This window comes from Euprymna scolopes, chromosome 2 (assembly GCF_053919585.1).
Source record: "Euprymna scolopes isolate OS-2025 chromosome 2, ASM5391958v1, whole genome shotgun sequence".
Classification (NCBI taxonomy): Eukaryota; Metazoa; Mollusca; class Cephalopoda; order Sepiida; family Sepiolidae; genus Euprymna; species Euprymna scolopes.
Genome location: NC_136483.1, coordinates 40,536,975 through 40,562,056, shown reverse-complemented (window position 1 = coordinate 40,562,056; position 25,082 = coordinate 40,536,975). Strand labels below are relative to the sequence as shown.

The 25,082-nt window shown below is 35.1% G+C and overlaps 1 protein-coding gene across 1 annotated transcript in view; it reads left to right on the top strand.

Annotated features, from left to right (window-relative positions):
* LOC145291340 (WD repeat and SOCS box-containing protein 1-like) overlaps window positions 1–19,472 on the top strand; it is a 110,576-nt gene extending 91,104 nt beyond the window's left edge. Inside the window, exons 6-8 of the mRNA XM_080137105.1 lie at window positions 1,825–1,938; window positions 4,816–4,929; window positions 15,328–19,472. Coding sequence (XP_079993231.1) covers window positions 1,825–1,938; window positions 4,816–4,929; window positions 15,328–15,493 — 394 coding nt within the window. The 3' untranslated portion in view covers window positions 15,494–19,472. The remainder of the gene's footprint in view (window positions 1–1,824; window positions 1,939–4,815; window positions 4,930–15,327) is intronic.
* Window positions 19,473–25,082: the final 5,610 nt, after the last annotated feature.

The following is a 25,082-nucleotide window of genomic DNA, read 5'->3' as shown; positions in this document are numbered from 1 at the left end:
CTGATTTAATCCACTTGGATAACTTTTCCTTGATTCGTCCAGACTTTCTAAATCATGAAAACTATCTCATTTTCTTTCAATATTTTTCTACTGCATTTGCATGATTCCATTTTGAAAATTTTTAAAGGATACGCAACAAATATGCTTTTTGCTTGAATTGAACATGACACCAATATAATTATGATCAAGTAACAAAAAGTGAAAGAAAATATGTATTATTGATTTAAATAATATAATATTAAACGAACAATTTTCATTGCAACTATTTTGTCATAGAATTGATTGTGAAATGAATTATTTATCATCCAATTGAAACAAAAAAAATGATAGATGTTGGCAACATATTGGTCTTCAGATAAGTCCCAACCAATTTCATATTCACTAATATTTAAGATTCTTATGACGGAATATTTTATATACACACACACACACACACACACACACACTCACACACACACACACTCACACACACACACACACACACACACACACACACACACACACACTTTTATTTATATAAATAAACAAAAGATCATACAAAAATGGATTTGTTTTAACCTTGTGACTCGTGCATTAATATACAATATTAATGCCACCGACTTCAAAACCTTAAGTAATAAACATTTTCCATATGACATTACCACTTCTATGCTCAAAATCTAGTTCATGATAGTTTTGTTTATTACTATTTGAGAAAATATCAAATGACTAGATTGTTACCCATTTTACCACCATGGGGAAAATATTTGATAGAAGGTATACTGAACTGATCAGAACTTGCATCCATTCAAAGCTGTCTGATTGGTGACTCATTGCACTGCAAAGGTCAACTTGTTTTCTTAATTTTTCAGATGCTTAAACTAATTTCTTAACATTAAAGATTTGCTTAAGGGAAATAACTGTAGTTCCAGAGGTGTAATTGCACATACCTAAACATCTAATATAAAGAAATGCTTTTTGTTCAATTTTATCCAATTAAGATTTTTATCACTCACTGAATTTCCTTGAATTTGAACTCTGCTAAAACTATTCCATTGATTTCAGAATAATCTATGAAAATGACAATTTGGTATGATTCAAAGTGGTTGTTATTTAGACAATAATGTCAAATCTAATTAAAAGAATCAAACGAAACAAAATTTATTTAAAAAAACCTTCATTAAATTCAGGGCTTGAAGTCTAAAATTTTTACTTAAATGACTACATTTTGTATTAAATAATTCAAAACGAATTGATATTGTTAGATATCCAGATATTGCCACTGGTATTTAACAATGCTGACTCTGGGAGAGGTATGGTTGAAGATTGAGCAAGTCTTGCCACAAAAATTCATGTGCAGGTACCCTTACAGTGGATAGCCATAGTCTGTCAAGACTGAAGGAAGTTACCATATATGATCTCACACAAGCATCAAATTGTACAAATTCAAGATACTATTTAGGAAATAAATTGCATAGAAATTTATCCCAGAAATATAAGAACATGAAACAAAATCTTTTAAAATGATTCAGCATTAAATAACCTTCAAATAGTTGATGTGCCATAACACAAGCAACACGAAACTCCAAAAAAAAAAAAAAAAAAAAAAAGCTTGGTAGATTTTGAACTTGCTATGTTAAAGTATTTTAACCGAGACAATTTTCTCTCATTTTGAAATCCATCTAACTTCTTGCTCTCATTTCATATTAATGTTTTTTTTACATTCTTTCCGTGATAATCTTTAACTTTATAACTTAATCTGATATGACCTAATCCCTCTTTCTCTTCTTGCAATATCTACTTTTTTAGTTTATTTAATGACTTTTGTGTGTTTCTCTTTTGTAGTCATCTGTTTCCATCCCCTCGACCCATCTTTGCTGGGGGTTGCAATAGTTATTATGTCCGATCAGTGACCTTTTCACGATCGGGAACCTATCTTGGAACTGTGGCTGATGATGGGTAAGTCTTATTCATCTTTATTTTATCATTTTATTTGCATATTTTTATTTGCCATACTACTTGTATGAAAACTCCATACCTTTGTGTCTTATGGGAATGTTTATTTATAACTAGTATTGCTGCCTGGTGTTGTCCAGGAACATAAACAACAAAAGCAACATCCTTTTTCTGCTTCCCTTTCCCCCAATCTCTCTTTTTGCTCCTCACCATTCCTCCTGACCGGTCCCCCTCTTGTTTCAATATATTAAAAATAATAATCTAAGAAATTCACCCAAGTTTTTAGTTTTAATGTTATTGCTCTTTGGCAATGCCAAGTTCCTTGTCGTTTCCATTTCTACATCAACCCTATCATGAAATGGTTGTCTTAATGTATCCTTGTGCAATGTAAAGTTTCTTGTCTCTCTGCATCACTCTGAGTTTTGTGAATTGAATTAGCTTTTCTCAAGATGCAATAATTTCCTTTAAAATTACTTCATAATAGCATTAAGAAATTGCTCTAAATATTGAACCCCCTCCCTCTCTCTGAATAATTTGGTTACAGTTAAATATAAAAGAAAAATAACTTGAACAAATTTAGTAAGCTCTTTTCAATATATAAATACCTTTTTTTTTTTTTTTTTTTTTTTTTTTTTTTTTAATTAGAATCTGGTAAATTAATTCTTAAGATCTTTACTTATTTGAGATGCAAAATAGTTTGATCCAACTGGTTTTTATGTCTTCTGGAGCTGACATAAGCAGTACATTTCCTGTTAAAGGAAAAGAGTTGTCCAAAGTTTTATTTTTATTTATTTTAACACCTATATTGATTGACCAATAAGCTGTGGCCTGTAGAGTAACTATGTTGTAGTGAAATCTATATCTATAAAAGTGAACATGTCTGTGTGTGTGTGCGCACATTTCCCTACGCAATAACTCTGTCAATTTTAAGTCTACAGACTCGAAATTTGATATACCGGGTACTGAGATTTGGGAAAATCTTTGTAATCCGTTTTCGACCAGAAATTTGGCTGTTAAGGGGTCAAAGTTCAACGATTTGACCTTGAGAACTCTATCAAACTCCTCTGCCAATTCTGGGTCTAAACATTTGAAATTTTAGATATGGGTTCCTTGGACATGGATCTAACTTAACTTGATTTGAGCCCAAAACTTTTTACCTCTCTACCAAATTACTCAGACAATTTCTGGTCTAAACATTTGAAATTTTACATAAAGGGTATTCAGAGATAGGGCAAGCTTTTTAATCGGTCTGGGTCGAAAATTTGAGCTACTAATATATAAATGTATGCATGTATGTTTGCATGTCGGCCTAAAACTTCCAATAGAGGCGATGGATTTTCACAAGATCAATATTGTTTTGAAGCTCGACCCTTCAGATGACAAATACCGAAAAATTCGCTAAAAACATTAATTTCTTCACCCTCAATTGGGCACTTTTCTACAGGGAGGGGTTGCTTTTTTTCACCAATATTTTCGAAAGTCATCCCCTCTTTTCGATTGTTTAACCTTATTTAAACCTACGTCACTTCCAGTTTGGTGGTCGTAACAGCAAAGATGTCACGATTTTTCCCGTTCTTTTCCTCCTTCGTGGTACGGGTTCAAGCCTGCCTTCCTACTATGACTTTTTGCTCAACACACACCTTCAAACACTTGGGCAACGCCGGGCACCCATGTTAATATTTACTAAAAATTACATGCTTAATAATTCTTGACTTGTCTCATTTTTGGCATTCGTCTTGCCTCTACCATTTGAGAGCAACTAACTTTGTGCATACACACGCACAATTAGCTAGCTTTTTTTTTTCTTTTTCTTTTTTTTCTTTTTCTTTTTTCTTTTTCTTTTTTTTTTTCTTTTCTTTTTTTTTTTTCTTTTTTTCTTTTCTTTTTTTTCTTTTTTTTCTTTTCTTTTCTTTTTTCTTCTTTTTTCTTTTTTCTTTTTTCTTTTTCTTTTTTCTTTTTCTTTCTTTTTCTTTTTTCTTTTTCTTTCTTTTTCTTTTTTCTTTTTCTTTCTTTTTCTTTTTTCTTTTTCTTTTTTCTTTTTCTTTTTTCTTTTTTTTTCTTTCTTTTTTTCTTTTTTTTTTTTTTTTTTGTGTGTGTGGATGACTTGCAGATTTTCTAAGCAAATTTATATTTAACCACAGGAAGATAATGTGAATGTCATACTTATTACAGAATTACCTGCACAAAACTGATTAGATTTTTTTTATCACTGGTCAACTGCAATAAGATTGTACACGGATAGTTTTCAAATTTAAACATACAAATATTTAAGGTTAGACATTGGTGAAATGGTAGGATAGACATTATTCTTAAGCCTTTGTAGAGCAACTAGTTAAAAAAAAAAAAGAAAAAAAAAAAGTAAATTCTGAAATGGTCAATGAAGGTTGACGACATGTTACATATCTTATGTTGTTTGTCTCTATGCAAACTCTATGACATCACAAAGGAATAACATAATTCATTAAAATAGATGGGAAAACATCCTTTTCATAAAAACTGAGGAACTAAAAAGCATGACCTCATTAATTAACACAGAAAACACATGACTTCTATTATATCAGGTTGACTATATGGACAGTGACTATTTTATACATATATATATATCTCATTTTAAAGAGAATGTTTTTTAAATATTGAATTTAATGTTGAAAACGGTTCTGTGGATTCTGTTGTCCAACCGTTCCGATAGTAGCTAACTTGCTTGGAATAGTGAACACTTGACTTTCCTAATATATCAAAATAAATATTGTTTTTAAATAATTTTAAATTAAAAAAAAAAATCTGTTCAGAAAATTTTCTGAATATTCATGTCTTGCATATTCAGTAATATACATTTTTTTTTTTTTTTTTTTTTTTTTTTTTTTTTTTTTTTTTTTTTAGGTATGTGCGAATGTGGAACTTGCTATCCCAGTCAGAAGATCCAGAGTCTATTGCTGTGGTTACAAATGGCCTATGCTGTGGATTTAATCCAAATGGTCAAGTTTTGGCAGTTGGGTAAGACTTATATTCTATCATTATTTTTTTCTCTCCTCTTTTTTTTCTCTCTCCTCTTTTTTTTCTCTCTCCTCTTTTTTTTCTCTCTCCTCTTTTTTTTTCTCTCTCCTCTTTTTTTTTTCTCTCTCCTCTTTTTTTTTTCTCTCTCCTCTTTTTTTTTTCTCTCTCCTCTTTTTTTTTTCTCTCTCCTCTTTTTTTTTTCTCTCTCCTCTTTTTTTTTTCTCTCTCCTCTTTTTTTTTTCTCTCTCCTCTTTTTTTTTTTTCTCTCTCCTCTTTTTTTTTTTCTCTCCTCTTTTTTTTTTCTCTCTCCTCTTTTTTTTTTTCTCTCTCCTCTTTTTTTTTTTCTCTCTCCTCTTTTTTTTTTCTCTCTCCTCTTTTTTTTTTCTCTCTCCTCTTTTTTTTTCTCTCTCCTCTTTTTTTTTCTCTCTCCTCTTTTTTTTTTCTCTCTCTTTTTTTTTTCTCTCTCCTCTTTTTTTTTTCTCTCTCCTCTTTTTTTTCTCTCTTTTTTTTCTCTCTTTTTTTTTCTCTCTTTTTTTTTCTCTCTTTTTTTTTCTCTCTTTTTTTTTCTCTCTTTTTTTTTCTCTCTTTTTTTTTCTCTCTTTTTTTTTCTCTCTTTTTTTTTCTCTCTTTTTTTTTCTCTCTTTTTTTTTCTCTCTTTTTTTTTCTCTCTTTTTTTTTCTCTCTTTTTTTTTCTCTCTTTTTTTTTCTCTCTTTTTTTTTCTCTCTTTTTTTTTCTCTCTTTTTTTTCTCTTTTTTTTTCTTTTCTCCTTTTTCTCCTTTTTCTCTCTCTTCTCTTTGCTTTTTTTTTTTTTTTTTTTTTTTTTTGCTCTCTTTTCATATAAGTACCAATATTACATCAGGTTTCATGCCCTCTGAAAGATGTTGCACAATGGAGGCAACATCTGACTTTTTTTTTTTTTTTTTTTTAGTATAAAACCCTGTTGCAGTGTTTGGTGAGTGTAACTTTAGAAATTGTATCAGCTCTGTTATATATTTGAATTAAGCACTTTATAAAACAACACTTGAACTTGGAAAATATATTTTAAACAAGTTTATATTAACTGCTATAATAAAAGCTGTATTTTATTAAAATCTGATTTCAGATTTTTATTTTGATTGTGAAAGACACTTGTCTATTTTTGTTTTTCCTTTAAATTTAAAGAAGTTGAAAATTTACAATTTGTTAATATTTCAAGTATATAAGCCAAATGTCTTCCTGTTGGATGCTGTCTCTTCAGTTCTCTTAAAAATGGCTATCTTAAACTGCCCCTCCTTCCACCTAAGAAAGCAAATCACAGTTGTGTTTTCTGTATTTACTTGGGAAATCTTTTTATTTACTAAATAAGATAGCAAATACAAATCTTTCATGACTTCAGTTCTTTTTTGTCATTTGCTTATATTCCATTTCCATGCTTGATAATTTATAAGCACTGAAAAGTTGGAATGTAAGTGCGCGCATGCAATATGCTAGAAGATGGTGTAGTCGGAGACCAATTTTATCAAGAGCTAACCTATATTGAACTGTAGGGTCCCAAGTTTAAACCTTTAGATTTGCAAGATCCTAGAGTTCTACTATTGACTCCAGTATGCTGTTAGTGAACTCCTGTCTCAACCAAGGTGAATTGCCAATAAATGTTGAACTACATGAATAGGGGCCAATGAAATAATAAATATAACAGAATTAAGCCTCCACTAAGAAACTAGTTTACTGAATCCAGTGACACTGTCTTGCAATACAATAACATAATCACTTGATAAAATGCCAATAACTAAAACGGCCATTGTAAGCAAAAACCATATCAAGCAATATCAATACTAACTTAATAAAAATAAATAAATAATGGTATTCTGTTGATCCAAATGACAAAAAGCGCACACATTGAGGAACTACTAATTTTGACAAAATTTTATATCACAAACATTAAAACTTATCTACATAAAAACTTCTAGCATCATAATTAAATGCTCAAGAATTGCCACAATTTATTTCTTTGACATTAAAAAAGTATTCTTCATGAAGAAAAAATAAAACTGATAAAAATGTAAATACTAATGAAAGTATAATTTTCAACTCTCCCAAATCTATATATCTATAAAAGTGAATGTGTGTGTGTGTGTGTGTACATTTCCCTAGAAAATAACTCTGTCAATTTTTGGTCTAGAGACTCGAGATTTGACATAAGGAGTAGTGAGATTTAGGAAAATCTTTTTTATCCATTTTTGGTCAGAAATTTTGCAGTCAAGGAGGTCAAAGTTCAAGTTTAAAAAAAAAAAAAAAAAAAAAAAAAAAAAGACCTGCGGTCTCTACGAAATTATTCAGACAAATTTTGGTCTAAACATTTGAAATCTTGCATAAAGTGTATTCACGTATAGGGCAAGTTATGAACAGTACATAGGGCCGGGCTAAACTAGGTAGTCAATAATAAAAATAGGATACATCAATACAAAAGTCAGAATATATGCATCTTTAAGCCACTCTGTTTAAACTGGAATTATTACTGCAAAAAAAAAAAAAAATTTGAATGCACAAAATGTGGAGAAAATCACCCTGCATAATTAACCAAGAATCAAATCTGGTTTAAAGGAAATAGAAATGAAATGCAGACAGAGCATATCCTTCACTGAAGCAAAAACAAAAAAAATCATAAACATACGTAGCAAAGCTTTTAGCAGTTACTTATAATGCTCAAACTCAACTAAAAGCCCAAAACTCAAGGTTTATAACTTGAAGAACTGTCAACACTAATAAAGAAAAAACTAATTGAATCACTAAAAACTAATTTCAAGAAAGATTCATGATACGTACTATCAGCCTAAATAAAGTTAAATACTTTTGCCCATTCGGAAAAAAACACCCCCTCAAAAACTAGATTAAAATGAAAAGTTTCAACTAATATCATCACCACCTCTCATACCATCACCAGTAAAGACAATTTAACTCTAAACCAGAGATTATATAAATGATGCTTTTGATACAAAGAATCAACATGGAAAGGAAAGAAAACTAACTAAGATAACAACCTAACACTACAAAAAAGAAGGGGGGGGCATGTAATCTGTTGAATCTAATTCAACAAAATTATTGAAAGAAAAATTTATTAAATAAATAAATAAATAAAAAAAATAAATAAATAAAAAAAATGGATCAACCAACAGTTTAACTGGAAATATGAAACCGCTACCTTACTGAAGAGAAGCAGTTAGAATCGGATACACACAGCATACACACTTAGTTTATCCGTGTTTCGCGTTGACTAACAGTTTAACTGGAAGTTTCCCCGATCTCTGATCAACTACTCACAGTTGAACAACTGTAAAAACTATAGAAATCCTAGAATACTATTATGTATCAAACCTTACCATTTCTGTCCAAAAAATCTGTCTCTCAAATAAGACTATTTGAAAACAAGGCCGATAGCCATTAGTCGCGTGCTCTCGTGTAATGAATGAATACGTGAATGTAGGATTGACATGAAATTCTTAAAGATGAACTAAAATGACCGAAAAATGGGCTGAAATGACTTAAATAAAAAGTAAATGACTAAGAATGACTTTAATGAACTTAAGGATGAATTGAATGACCTTAAGAATGACTTGAATGCTTAAAAAATAATTGGTATCCTTCAAAAACAACTTGAATGATCTGGAGAATGACTTGAATGGCTTTGAGACTGACTGGTTGTAAAGTGGGTGATCATTTTACATTAAATTAATACAGAAAAATGATCCCCCACTTTATATCACAAAGTTACAAACATAAGTACAGCATGTAGTAAGAACAGATACTACACTTTGATCTTGTTTATATATTTTATTGCTTTTAAAAAATTTTGAAAATACAATTAAGTAAAAAACAAAAGATTCTTAAACAACGAAATTAGGCACAAGGCCCTACAAGAGATTGGGAAGGGGAAGGGTTCAGGGTCTTTGTGACTAAAGTGATTAAAAGTAATAAATGTAGACTTTGGAGTCTTACTCTTGACTGGCAACATTTACCAAAATACCTCATTCACTCTATGGATCTTAATCTAACTAATAAATCCCCGGCGTTTAAGAGTCAAAAACATATTTACAATTTATAAACAGTTGTCTGTGTGTTTGTGCATGCATTTTTTGTGTGTGCATGTGTGAAAAATAAAATTCAATTTCATTAGAAAATAAAAAGTTTTGGAATTAAGAGAAAGATTGTTTGTGGAGTGGGGAAAACTAATCAAAAGTGTTCATATCAAAAACAAAATAAATCCGACTGGGTTGTTAGTGAGGGCCCCCCTGTACTAATCTAGGTAACTAGACTCCCCACTGTTTTCCGGGGAACCGAAAACAAGCAGGGCGATCCCTAATGGGGATTGGGGAAAATACCTTAATGGAAGTGGGAGAAAACAAAGCAACGGGTGGAGGTGGTTGGAAGGTGACCTCTGAGTAGGGGAGTGACCGGGGGTGTTGAAAAAACAAAGATGTGGCACAAAGGGGATGGGCAGACTCAGAGGTTCTCTAGTACCAAAAAATAAAATCAGGAGCAGGATCTCATTTGTACCACCAGTCAAGAGTCTTCTTAAAATGACTTAGCTAGAACCTAAGCGGGATGGGTTACGAAGGATCGAGCACCGCCCGTGCCATGCTTAAGGAGGGGACACGTATTGAAACTTGGCTCCTCGATGGATGCACAAACTAGTGCTGTGCACCCACCTCTTGTCAAATTCCACTCTAGGCAACCTCCTCCAATCGCATCTGATCTTTACTTTAAGCAAATGTTTAAAGTAAACGATCAGATCCTGATCCGGAACAGATGTCCCTTTGCGGACCAACTTGAGGCGCGTGATCCAAATCACCATGCGCGCTACTGCCAGGATCGCCAGGAAAACCATTCTTTCCTCCCTGTGTAACGGCGGCTCCATGTTGTACACAAAATAACCTTCGTCGAGATCAAGCGGACATTCGGCATCGATGCAAGCTCTAGGGGATCCCCCCCTCTACCGCCCGGGTCAGCTTATCCTCTAAGCGCTTCTTTGCCTTAGCCTTATCTAACGCGAGGCGTTAGCTGTATTGGACAGAGAAGCGCCTAATTTTGGCCTTAAGACTAACCCACCACTTACTCCCTGTAACCGCCCCCACTAAAGCCCGCTGAATTAATTCGGTAACCTTCAACCGGTAGTCCTCCAACTCCAACAAGGTGCTGTTGAACTTCCAGTATCCGGCTAGTTTAGGCCTAGCACTTAAGTTCAAACGGGCCATAATGAGTTTATGGTCCGAGTGTCCTAACAAGTGGAATGTGGGGCACGATAGAAAGTCTACGTCGCCTCTTCTAACTAGCATCCGATCCAAGTAAGTACTCGGATGAGAAGGCACTACAGGATGCCACGTCCATATCTCCCGCCCTGTGCTGTCACACCGCACCGACCCACTAGCCCCCCCCCCCGACCTTATCTATTTTGGGATCAAGGATTGCATTCCAATCACCCATTAAAACTAACCGTTCCGGATCCACTAAGAAGCCCTCCAACCGTCGAAAAAAGGATGCCCTCTCTACAGCAGAATTGGGAGCATAAACAGCGACAATCCGAAAAACACTACTATTAACGGCAACAACAACTAGCTGCCCGTCCTCGCCTGCGTGAACAACATTCACCAACGCTGACAGGGTGCGACTCACTAGCAAGGAGATTCCATGACTAAGCATTGCCATATGCTGAGTAAACATCGTAATCGTTCACCAGCACCTGACAACCCTCATCACAAATAAAGTGGGTCTCCTGGATAGTGGCAATATCTACCTTGAGGGACACCGCGTGAGGCCTTGCTTCGACACCTGATGCCCCTCACATTCAATGTAGCCAAGTTCAAAGCCATGTTCACTTACCTTATTCAGTGTCACAGACGGGTCTGAAATCCTTGGCAGTGAGGACGTGGCAGGCCTGGCCGAGGCTGCCGGTAAGTAGGTCTGATGAGGGTACTCTGTCCTTGGTCACACCCCCCACGTCCAAGGGAAAGGTTAGTTTAAGTGCCCTGTAGAAAGAGGGGTGGATGTACATGGGGACTCTGCCCTCACATTTGTAGAAAAAATTGTTCAATGAAGGATGGTCTCTGTCCACCAGCTGCTGGCCCGGGATCGCATCCGTCGCTGCATCTATCATAGCCCAGAGGGCTTCAGTCCTTGCGTCCTTGTTGACAAATTTAAAGACGCTCCCTTGTTGACCACTTTCGTTAAAGTGGTCAACAAGGGAGCGTCTTTAAATTTGGTTGGGTCTGCGACGCTGTCCCCACCGACATAGGCGAGACTCCTCAGCTTGTTATACCGGACCTTTTGTTGTCCTTTAAGGTCTGGTATTGTTTGGTGTGGGTCTAGTTCGCAGATCCTACCTCCTGGCAGGAACGGGAGTTTTTTTTGTTTGCTCATTGCAAACCGCAGTTGTTGGGGGAGGGGGATCTTTAGGTTGAGGGGGTGGGGTGGGGGTAGCTTTCACAGTCTCTTGATGGGGGTGATTTATCACAGGATGGGGGGCCTTGGGAGGGTGGGGGAGAGTTGTTCGGGGTGGTGGAATGATGGCGGGATCAGCCTGTGTTTTGTTGGAAGTGTCTTCCTCAGTAGGGGCAGGGGGGTTAGCTCGCATCTTCCGGCTTTTCCTCCTCCTGGCCCTCCTGATCTCTGACGCGCTCAGTGTTGCTGTTGCTGGTGATTCCTCCTCTTCCTCTGATGCGACCTCCTCAGACTCTTGTAACTTCCTCTTGTTTGAGGAGGAGGGTGCCTGCGTGTCCATATTTTCCGTGCCTTCTTGCTTGTTTTCTGGCTGGTCTCTGGTCACTGTTGGAGGGGGTGGTTTTTTAGCTGTCTTCCCTTTTTTAGTGACCGTCGACCAACTTTCCTATGCTTCTGGGAGGCTTGTGGCTGGCGCGGGCCTGGAGACTTGTGGTGTAGTTTTGACTGGCCCTGCAACTTTGCTTTGCGTTTTTTGTTGGGTTCTTGTTCCCACTCTTTTTCGGGCAGTCTTTGGCCATGTGGCCTTGTAGCTGGCAATGCCAGCAATGGGGCTTCCTCCCCTCCACTATTAGGGAGAGCGTCCACTCCCCGAATTTCAAAGTGGCCGGAATGCCGTAGAATCCCGCTTTGTCCAAGACCATTTGGATTTTATAGTCCCCAGTCATGATGTTTCTTAGACCGCGGACTGGCATAACTTCCTCCACGTCCGTATTGACTGAGGATGGCCCCCAGTTGTTGGGCTTCCATATAGCAGGGGACGTTCAGAGCAGAAACATTTGCCCTCCTCCTGTTCATGTAAATGGGCTGTAGCTTTGTTTCTGCTCTGGTGACTGGTCCTGGACAGGTTGATCGCATGTTCGGGGTGGGAAGCAGAACATCCCATTGCGCGTAGCTCCTTCTGCAGATGTAGTTGGCCGGGATGTTCTGCTCCAGCAGCACGTTTACCATCGTGTCTTTGTTGACACCCGTGAGGCTCCTCGTCTTGACATCGGATGTAATCAGTGACAGGACCCTCTTCTGTAAGCCCTCGACCTATCCTGGATGTCATTCCCCTTGGTGTACTCCTTGTACGTGGAGTCGAACAACTTCCGATAGTCCTCGGGTGTCAACTTGCTCTGCTGCTCTTTGGGGCCCCATGCTGATCCACCGTCCTGTTGGGGGTCTGCTGGTCCAGGGGGGGGGGGGGGCGTAGCTGGCGCCTCTCTGCTAACTGATGTTGTGGGAGTTGCTGGCTCGGGGGTCTGACCTTTACCAGTCAGAGTTGGCCAATCCGCGTTGGATATTGCGTGCTGGCTTTCTCTGCTTTCCGGGTCATTCCCTTTTCTCTTTTTCTTTCTTAGCTGCTGGGTGGCCGTCTCTTGGGGAGTAGGTGGTGTCTCCCCTCCTGGGGTTATATTCCCAGCTGCTGGCGTTGGCGTAGCAGGTGCTGTGGTCCGGGGAGCCGTTCCCACCAGTGTGGTTTGGTTGCTACTGGTTGGCTTCTTGTCCCCTTCCCGGGCTTCCTTTTTCTCATTCTTGCCCTCTTGAGCAGTACTGGAGGTCGGAACGTTGATCTCTTCGTCAAAAAGTGATTGCAGAGAGGCTATTGTGGCATTAAATAGCTCCTCGGTTTTGTCGTCGGAGCCTTTTTCCCCATCCTCTGCTGCAACTGGGGTGTTGCCCTTTTGGGGAGCAGGGGATTTCCTGCCTTACTTCCCGTGGGATTGGTGTCCAGGAGTGTAGCTGGTGTAGCGTTCTTGTGGCTGCATTTTCCGCCAGGTTGCCCTCATGGGGAGTAGTTGTAGGTGGTATTCCGGGGGTCGCCGCGGTCTGCAGCCCTACCCCTCCCTTCTTTCCCAAGGCCGCCGCGGGCTGCGGCCCAACCTTGCTTGCAGGTTCGGTATCGTCGGAAGGTGCACTTTCTCCCTCACATGGGGAGTCCTTTGCGGGGGTGGTGTTGCGCATTTGGGGTGATGTACCCCTCCTGCCTGGCATCATGGTGGCAGCACTGGCTGCTGACGCGGACCAAAGTGTAGCGGGGAGAAAAGAAAACCCAGGAGAATGAAGGGGGAGGAGCGGGCCCAGAAGAGATTAGTGTTTTTGACCTACCCTCACGGGGATGTCGGGTTAGCAGCTCGAACCCCCCCCCCCCCCAAACGAGGGGGGAGAGCAAAGAAGAAAGGCGCAGTGGGTGCTAGCGGGTCAGTGCTGCGTCGCAATTAAGAGAGGGAGGGGATAGACATCTCTGCCCACAGAGGGGAGCAGAAACGAAGCACCCGCCCTACCCCCACGTCACCCTACCCACTAACTACCCAACGGAAGCGAGAAAGAGAACCCTGTCTGCTCGATCCAACGGAAGAGCAGCGAAATTAGACTCAGTTTTGGCCTGGCAGGTCAGTGCTGCTCAGGCAATTAAGTGGTGAGAAAGTAGACCACCCCTGTCTCTAGAGGGAAGAGACCGGAACGAAGAAAAACATGCAAAAAACAACAAAGGCAGGTTTCAACTACCAGCTAGTGGTGTTGGTCCCGAGATTCCAGTCTCCCAAAAAAGGGGATCTGTTTTCGGGTCCAAGCTCCCACAAATGTGGAGTCGGTCTTTTAGGTCCAGACTCCCCAAAGGAGGGGGTCGGTCCTTGCTAATAAATGTTAGTATGAAAAAACACCTTAACCTAGCCCGAAAGCCCGGTGGTGGATCAAGTTTCGTAGCTGAGAGAACAGATACTACACTTTGATCTTGACCTCTACCGAGCAAATTAGGCACAAGGCCGATTTTTTAATGTGAGGAGTGAAGGGGGAAATGGGGACCAACTCCCTGGGGAGTAGGGGAGCTGGATAGTGACCATTGGTATGAAGGGTTGCCCCTACATTGACCAAGGTCTTATATGTGGGGTTGCAGTATCTGCCGGAACAGATACTACCCTTTGAGATATTAAATCCTTTATTCATGTTAAAAATACATTGAAAATCAACAATGAACAAAAAACTTAGGCACATGGCCAACTCAAAAGGGGGGATTATGGGGTTGTTGGTCATCTTTGTCACTCCAGAACTAAACAAAATCAAAAGTTTCTCCCAGCTAGTATCTTCTTTCACCATAATACCGCATTTACCCTTTCATACTGGGGGACGTCTCAATTTTTAAAACATTTTTTATTGACGTGTAAAAACAAAAGATAACAATAAAAATGGTACGATAATTCATTTGTGTCGAGGGGGGGGGGTGATTAGTAGGATCCTCCCAACCCCGTCTAGTTGATAGACTGCCCATTCCACTAGGTTTGTAAAAGGAACCTCGCTTCTGCGGGTCAGTCTCTAAGTGGGGATGCCCTCTAGATGCTGATGAATAGAGAAAAGAAAATTTTGTGGGTAAGGGATGGGGGTTAGTTTGTATTTCTTTCTTCCAAGATGGATGAAATTTAGAGGACCAGATTAAAACAAAGATTGCAAGTAGGAAGGAGTGGGTATCTTGGAGGCTTCCTAATTGGGAAGTGATGGAACACACACTCGGCTAGCTGAGAGGCTACTTGTTTAATTTTACTTTACGGAACTGCGCATTCCACACCTAGGCGGGGAACACGTATTCAAATTTGGCTCCTCTTTGTACACACAGACTTGCTATATGTATCCATCTTCTGTCAAATGCCACGCGATGCAGCCTTCTATCACATCTGATCTTCACCCATAGTTGGTATTTAAAGAAAGCGATCAGATCCTAATCAGAAAAAGACCCCCCCCCCCATTGGCTTTCAATAATAAATTTTTTTTATAAAAAAAATTTAACCTAAAATAGAAATAGTACAAACCCAGAACTTAAATTATTCCATGAATATATAGCACAAAATAATCAATAGGGTTGATGTGCCATAAAATAATACATGCTCATTTCTTTAAAATTGAAATTACTTTCTTTTTTTTTTTTTTTTTTTTTTTTTTTTTTTTTTTAGTACGCGTGCTGGTGGAGTTTATTTTTACACGTCCCAAAAGAGTGTGCCTTCCTTACAACACCAATGTCGCCAAGTGATCCGCAGTGAATTACCAAACAAAGACAAAATACCTTTCTTACGGATTCCTCACAGACTGAAAGAATATATCTGCTACGAGGAATGGTGAAACCTTCATTTATGTACAAAGAACATTTTTGCATCGTTCCGGAATACAGATTGCTTGTAGATGTGAAAGTTATATTGACTAGAAATTTGGTTAGATTTTCTTTTAATGAATGCAAAGAATCAAAATGGAACAACTTTCAGCTCTTATGTATTTAGCATATTTTTATATCCTCCATTTTAGATTTTCAAACTTTAAAACAAAAATGCTTTTAATGTAAAAGATGAAAGTTACATGTAACATTTTATTGGTTTTAAATGTAAATATATATATATATATAAGCATAAAACATGCTTATATATATATATATATTTTATTGGCTTTAAATATGAAACCATTAAAACCTGTAATTTGTAGAGAATTTTGTTCTTTTACATTCTACAAAAAAGGAGAATCTATCAATTCTGAGTTACAGTGTAATGTGCGGATTTGAATCTTATAAAGAGACTTTTTTGCTAATTTATATTTCAATATTTGTTTATCATATTTTTGTTCTGTTCAAGAATATAAACCAAAAAAGGGCCATTTCAATGTCTGAAATGTCTGCTGATCTAAGTTTTTTTTATCTTATTTTCAAAAACTTTTTAGTCGACTGCTAGCAGAATCTGTGTTGGTGATCTTCTCAGCGGAGTAAAAGCAAGACTTTTAACCTTTGCCAAAGTCGGTGGTATGGGTGGTGATAGGGCACTGTTGTTCCCCCCCCCCCTCCTCTTTTCTTTTTGTCTGTCACTACAACATGGTGATAGCAATTTTATTGCTTTAATTTGTTCTTGAGGGGAAAACGCCTTCTTATTTCTGTCACTGTCGACAACTGCATGAAAAAGTGTTTTCATCATCATTCACTTAAAGCCTTCTCCATGTTTTACCTGTTCATAATTCGGTCATAAATTTAACAGGTTTTGGGTTCAAATCTACGGTAATATATTGTAAGATGGGGAAAATCCAGTATCATTGCTAGATTAAGTAAACTTTTCTGATGTTTAATGAAATTAATCATAGAAACATATGTAGGAGGTATATCTTTTGATGAAGCAAATCTTACTCCCACCTAGTGTAAATGCATAACTCTTTGTAAACAAATAGAACACTCTAGGTAGCAGATGTGAATGTTATAGATTTCCCTTACACCTGGCAATGACTGATAGCGTAATAAGTTATCAACTTCTGATAAAGGGGATCATATTTTCCATCGGAAGCACACTTCAGTTTCTAACCACACTGAAGAACTGTTATATAGTGAAACTTCTGTGGATGAACTGAATAGTAATAAAATCTATTTTACTCGCTTGTCAAGCCAAGATTGACTTGCTACCTGACGAGCAAATAAGACATGTACGTTTTACTGGTGTTAGCAATGGACAATCAATCACTATATAATATTGAAATAAACATATCATATGCTCTGATTTATACAATTGAGCACTCTGTTTTTATTTTTTCACATTACATATGCATTGTAAGAAACAAATTCATAAATGTTGAGCACTGTCTAGGGAGTTAAAAAAAAAAAAAAGTCTGTCAGGTGACTTTGTTGTGAGATCGCAACTTCCTGTCGCTCGATCACTATCGATCGTTTGAATTAACGTTAAGCTTTATTAATGTTAAAATTTTCCTTCATTCCGCAGCGATTGACAGTGGCCTAAGGGTTTAGCTTTTCGCTAGCGGAGCCAAAAGTGGCTTCATTGCAAGGTTTGAATCCTTCAACCAGCAGCAATCGTCACTTTCTGCACTGATGATTGTGAAAGCATGAAATATTAGTGTCTGTAAGTAATATATATATATATATATATATATTATGAATTGATGAGCATAAAAATAAACTAATTAAAGATATTGACAGACATGCTTAAAGTGTTTGATCTCAGATATTGAAAATCAGGATTTTATTCAGGTGAAGTGAAAATGTAACTCTTGAAATCGAAATATTGATTCAAACATATTTTGGTTTAAATACTTTTAGTCTTTCATGCTTATGAACTTATTCCTTCATACAAAATTCTATCCATGTTTATGACCACACTGAAGAAAAGGGTCACTTTCTCTAAATGTTTAGAGACATTAAAAAATATTAGTTGTTGAATTTTCATAGTGAGAGGAGACAAGAGAACTACAAAAATAGCTAAGAGAGAGATAGGTGACTAGTTTTATTAATAATAAATTATGGCTAATTATTATCCAGCATGTAAAGCATATGTTAAACAGAATATATTAAAATAATTTTTTCAAATGAATCTCAATCTCAGAATTAAACTCTATATTAACATGTATTTTGTGTTAAAATATACAGGAAAAAAATATAGTGCAAGTCCACAATTCAAATTAAATTTTAAATAAAAATACAGGAAAATCTACGGAAAGAAAATGTCATATTCCAAAAATTATGTAAATTGATTATCTTTTTATATATAAAAAAAATCATCCTTAAACGATTTTAAGTGATTAATGTGAAATTAGCATTTCAAGGCTAATCTCACAAGTTTAAAATATTGTGGAGTTATCTACCTTTGTTTTTCAAGATGGTAACATGAAATAGTCCCTTTTGTTTACTCATAAAATTTGATTTTTAAAGTTATAAATAAAACTACTTCATCAATTACATAATTTTTGGAATATGAAATTTTTCGATTTGTGACAGGTACCTACATCACAAAGATTTTTCGGTACTTGTACAGTTTAGTCAAGACATTAAAAAATGAAAATATCAAAAAAAAAGGTTATATTGTACGTATCCGTCTTGGAACGAAGTTCTCCGGAAAAAAATTTCACTTAATTTTATCAAGTAGTTTTTTTTTGTTTTTTACAGCGAAAAAATAATTTATGATACCGAGCAAAACGTTCGATTTTTAGGAAGAAAAGCTAGAATTAAAGATGGGGAGGGAGTATCGGTGCTTTACATGGAGTTATCTCCCCGTGGCGTGTTCAGCAAATTTCATAATGGCCGACTTCAACGTACTCTCATAAGAACATGTTTTTCCACTGTTAAAAAAAAAAACTACTTGATCAAATTAAATGAAATTTTTTTTCGGAGATTTTCAGTCCAAAACAGATACGTACAATATAACCTTTTTTTTTCGAGATTTTCATTTTTTTTAATGTCTTGACTAAACTGTACAAGTACCGATTTTTCTGTACTTTTGTTAATTGGGTTGAATTCTGGACAAAAAGCAAAAATACTTTGGAGAAACAAATATTGATCAACTCTCATTTAGTATAATAGATCTCTATAGAAAAACTTTATATACTTATATTATAAAATAATATATTACATGTATTTTTTTATTTATTTATTTTTATTTTATTTTTTTTATTTTCAACCGTACTTTAGTAAAACTCAGTAGTATAAAAATATACTTATGGTAAGCTACATAGAATTGTGGACTTGCACTGTCATTCATTCCTGAGGGATCTATAATGTAATTTTGATGAGGCTACTAAGTGCATATTTTGTGATTTCTGAGTTTTAGCTGGACATGGCCAGAAGTTTGGGGTTCCTTTATCTGATGAATTAGATTTTTAATTATAATGACGACAAAATCTATCAGTATTTTTATTTACAGTCTGATTTTATTTGTAATCATTTCATTCTAAACTTAACAATTAAAACATTTCAAAAGTCTATAATGTAGGTAACCTTGCCTACATTTATATTTTTTCTTCTGGTAAAAGTATGTCGCAAATATTAAAATGCTTTTGGTGTAGATGGAATAAGTGGAAGGCTGATTGCATCATTAAGAGAAAAGATCGACATAAAGAAAATATTTCCAGAGTCTGTCCTTTTATTGCAGTGGCTTGACTTAAACCTCAATCTCTTTATATGGCAGCATTCAAATGTCCCATTTTTATCAATCATTTCATTTCCTCTTTTTTTTTTCTTTTTTTTTTTTTTTCATGACTTTTTCTTTCACTTGCATTCAGAAAAAAGTAAAAGCACTTAAAATATGATTTGTAAATATTTTTTAAATAAAGATGAATTCTTGACTTATTTTTGATTTTTTTACTTTTATTTGATAACTAGCAGGGGTACCTGGTGTTGCCCAGGTGTGGAGAGGTTTTATCATTTGAACCGTTAACGCTAAGAGGAAAAGGAGATGAAAAAAGCAAACGATTTAGTCGTCTCTCCTATCGACTTGTGATGTCACGGGCCTTCGAAATAACATTTTTTATACATACGTCAAGATGGTGAGGCATAAATGACTTTGCAAAAATGTTGACACAAAAAATTTATGTCGCCTTCGAGGAAAAAAAAACGGAAAAAAAACTGCCCAGTTGACGGTCAAAGAATTAATATTTTTAGTCAATTTTGATATTTGTCATCTGAGAGATGGATCTTTCTACGATACCGATTTTGTCAGTGTTCGTTGCATGTGTGAAGTTTTTAGGATACAAACACACACATTTGCTTTTTATATATTAGAAGACTAGTATGGGTACCCGGCATTGCCAAGGTGGAGATGAAGTTGAGTTTGGACACAGCTGCTAACTCTAAAATAAATGAACGGATTATTACAGGAAAATGTAATTGGACAGAAAAAAAAAGTACATGAAAACCAGTTTAAGCAAACTCGGTCTAGAAAGATTTCTTGTTACAGTGTGTTGCAACAAAAACATAGTGAAAATAATTCTACAATCATTATAAAAATGATTAGTTAAAAGAAAAAAAATCATATTACGTAACCTAAATGTTAAAATGTTTGTTTTTTTTTTGTTTTTTTTTTTTAAACCTCTGATAAAAAAATCGAAATAAGGAAATTATTTAAAATTACAAAACCGTTTTTTTTTTTTTTTTTTTTTTTTTTAAATAGACCACCATTACGTGTCATTACGACGTAACAAAAACAAGATGAAAATAATTGTTTTAAAAAAAGTAGAATTTGTTTTAAGCAAAATAACTTATAAAAAAATTTTTTTTTTTTTTTTTTAAAGAAAAAAAAATCACATTACGTAACCCTCAAAATAAAAATGTTATGGCAAATAAAAATCTTTTGACCCTGTTAACTTACTTTTAAAACCTATGATGAAAAATCTGAAGGAAATTGTTATTTAAAATTACAAAAATCTTTTTTTTCTTTTTCTTTTTTTTTAATGTACTCGAAGTAAAAACTAAAGCTTACACCACAACCTTCTAATTCACTGCCCTACAATGCTGAGAGCGAAATAACATTGGAAATTGTGTTATTTAAACAAATTCAAAAAAAATAATGCTTAACTGCACATGCTCAGTTTTCAAAGTTGTTTAGAAAGGCACAATTTTTCCAACACTCGCTTGGTTTAAATGTTTATTTCTATACAAAATAATTGACCGTTCTTTTCTAATTCTCACATATTATTTGACCGAAACATCGCTCTTTCAGATGGAACCAGTCTCAACCCGATCCGATGCATCTGAGAAAAATTTTTGCAAGACACGCACACATTTTGCCTTATATATATATGAGAAAATAGTTAATAAAACATTTCAAAAAACACTTTGAAAAAGAGTTAAAAACATATTTAATCTGAAAAGGAAACGCTTAATAAGTGGATAGTCCTTAATCCACGGAGTTTCGAAAAAATACTTTCCTTCTCATCATAGGGTAGGAATTAGCAAAATGCAGGATCGGATTTTGCATACAAAAGTATTTGATGAAACTGCAAGTAAGTCAAAGATCTTACTTGATAACAAAAAGTGAAGCAGAGGGAATATGGTGAAGAAAAAGGTGATTTCACGTGAATGGATAGTCTGGTGAAAGGTAAGTATCCAATGACGGTACAATCCAAAAATGTAAATCCAAGAAAGTTAATTAAATTTCTATTCGCACAAGTAAAATCCAAGGAAACTGCGTAATTGGAAGATGGTATAAAATAATACAAAAGGGCGAAATCCGTGGAATAATTCACAAATATGTACAAGGAAAAGGGGAAAACATTCCAATAATATTAATCAAAGAAAAATAAGATATGCGTTTAACATGGCTGCCAAGACAGTGTAATTAAGAAAAATCAGTGAAGAGAAAAAAAAAATTAAATGTTGATAGAATTAAATAGAAAATAGAAAAGCAAATGTCAAAATGACCCAGACAAAATGACGTTAGAAGACGCAAAACATATAGGGCAAAGAAGAGGTCAACTGACATGTACAAATTATTACTTAATGTCAGCAAGAGTTATTAAAAGACAGTAAATGGAAAAAAATAAATTTTTATATATATATATATATATATATATATATATATATATATATATATATTACAGAAATATTACAATTTCTGGGAAAAAATAAAAATTATAATATGATTTTTAAAAAAACTTTTTTTGTGAATGTTTGTTTTTCTGTGGGTATGTTTGCTTAACTTTAGAGCTTACTACATTTATTTAATTTAGAAAACATTTACTTTCACATTTAAATATCTGGATCCTGTATATAATAAGCATCCCAAAGAGGAGATGCTCAATAAAGGTTACTTTTGTAAATAGTTATATCTATTAAATATAAAAACATGATTTCGATTTTTAATTTTCGTTCAGATTTGAGAATTTTATGTGATTTAATAAAAAAAATCTTTTCCATTCAAAACTTAGATATGAAAATAAGGTAATTATCATAAAATTTGAGTTTATAAATATTTTTAACATGTAAAAACAAAACAAGTGATTTTTAATTTTCTAGAAAAAATACTTATTTTTATATTTTAAGATTAGCAAAGATAGAAGTGAGGGTTAGGTGTAATATTTGAATGTGTATTCTAGCTTATTTAATATTTATTTAATATAATTTCATTTTGTAAGATTTGTATGAATTGGTTGATTAAATAAATCATTGGACTTTTGACTTTATTTGGATTCATGTACACTATTACGGAACTTCTATTTTTAAATTTTTTCAAACATTGTTTTTTTTTTTTTTTTTTTTTTTTTTTTTTTTTTTTAAACCAACCTTTAAAACTTTCCTGAAAAAATAACTTTAACAGATATTTGATATTCTTTTATAATTTCAAAAATTTTCAAATTCATGCAAACTAACAATTCTTTACTTGTATTTTTATTTATTTATTTTGCTAGTTATTTCCTCTGAAAAGAAAAGACTAATTTTTAAAACTCCATCAAATAAGGATAATTTTTTTATATTCTTTGAAGATTTGATGAACTAATAAATATTGAAAATTGTATTATCATAAGACAAATAAAAATGAAAAATACATGTTAAAATGTACATTATCACCTTAAAAAAGAAAAAAGTGAAATCCTCCAATTAACAAAGATAAAAAAAAAAAAATTATGACCCATTTTAAAATGGATTGTTCCAAAATAAAATTAAGTAACCTTCTAAACTAAAACTATTTAAAATGAATACATATTTAAGTGACATTTGTTTTATTTATTTGAAGAATATTTACCTGACAATTATTTTTATCAAATCATCGACCCAGCATCATCACCAGGCTGAAAGAAATGGTGCGATAGCCAACATAAAACCTGGCTCAGTATTCTAGACCGATTCTAGGCTCTCACCATTACTGAAACTGCAAATAGCTTGCACTTATACCAGCTTTGGATCACCATGCCTGTTCAGCCAGTGTTCGGGACATTAACTTGTTGGAAAAGCCCATCCAACCAACCCAGATTTGCTCTCTCTACATGTTAGAAAATTACTAACACCTGAAAGTATCCTGTACCTCTATAAGGCCACCATTCGCCCATGTATGGAGTATTGCTGTCATATCTGGGCTGGTGCATCTGCTACTAGTTTCTCGCTCCTAGACAAGGTTCAAAAGAGTCGCCAATCTGATAGACCCTGAACTGGTATCTAAGCTTCAGCCTCTGTCCCATCGACGAAATGTTGCATCCCTCTGCCTGTTCTACAAATATTTTAATGGTGAATGCTCTGACGAACTGCAGACACTTGTGCCCCCATGACGTAGTCACCCTCAACAAACTCGACAGGCAGCTAAATCCTACCCCCACACAATAGAGATCCCTAGATGTAAAAGATCTTTCTACTCTAGTAGTTTCTTCCCCAGAACCGCTAGACTCTGGAATTCCATTCCAGGTCCCTGCTTCCCCAACTGTACTGACATGCAGAAGTTCAAGTGTAACGTGAACCGACATCTTGCTGCCCAAATCCCTACATAGTACCCCAGTAGTTGTTGCCCCTGGTAGTAGCCCCCTACACCAAAGTGGCAATGTGCCTTGTTGAGGATGAAAATGTAATAAAAAAAAAATTTCTTTAAACGACCATAAAAGTAATAACTAGCAAGCCTTTATTATTTCAAATGGAATATTATTAGTGACAGTAAATTATATAGACTGATGTAGAAAACTGGAATCTCCGTGGGTTCTACCAGTATAGATACTAATTTGTAAAGAAATCTTTCGGTTTCTTGTCAATTGAGAAAGAATTGAAAAATGTTAATTTATAAAATAGCTGAACAATGCAAACAAGATTTTCTATTTCTTTACTAAGAAACACCATAACAAGGATGGTTTCAGCAACGTTCTGGGGGGTGGGGTGGGGGGTCTCAATTTTATTGGTCCCACAACAAAGGAAGGATTGGACCTAGTAATTCACTCCCATTCACTTTTCTCAATAACCACACCTTGAATTTGTTAAAATTTTGCACAAACATTAGTCATGGTGGAAGTAAATCTTTTTTCGACTTTTTTTTTTTTTTGGTCTTCTAATTTTAAATTGCCAGTCATTTTTAAAAACATATTAAAAAGAAATGTTACTGCACATGTGTATTAATATGGCCGAAACTGAATTTGCATCAAACTTTCACTCTATGCTGTTAAATTTTAAACCTTGCTTAGACAATGGATGATTGGTTTGTAAAAATGAAGTGGTAGTGTTAGTTGTCTGAAATTGAATACAAAATAGGAAAATAGCAACCATTTTCTATGAATCCCAACTCCTCCATTAAAGTATGAATCCATTTTTATTCAAAGGAAACAGCAGCAATGGTCCTCCTGTTTTAACAGCGTCAGCGACCAGTTCTGCAAATTGTAGAGCCTATGGGCACATGCCTTTTAAATCTAACATGTATCACTCAAATCGCACACATGCATACACCTTTAAATACTGCACCAGTTACCTGCCCTTGTAACTTCCATTTGCCCAACAGGTGGTGTTTTTTACTTCCATTTCTTTTTCTCTTTTAATTCGAACCTCGAATGTGATCGGACACAAATCTTAGATGTGCCTCGGCAGAGCGTTTTCCTTCTTCAAGGTAGGATCAAATACTTGTGTAGAACTTAATAAACTCTTTCACACACAATGGACTTCCAACATATATTGCAACAAACTCTCGTATACATTCACACACACATACACGCAACGAACATTTATCTACATGCACGCTAATTCATATACACACAAACACTGTAATGTTTGTAATCTTTCTGTGTAAATAAATATTGCTTGTAAACATGTAATCCTGCTTTGGCATGCTTAATTTAAATGTCTTATACTCGTAACACATGTTCTTATTTGTTTTCATTATGCTGTATCGTCTGCAAACGATGGCCTGCTACCCTTCTAGTAATCGAACATGCAGACTTTACAATAATCGGTTCCACAATGCAGCCTACAACTGGTAACAAATCTGCTCCGGGGTCC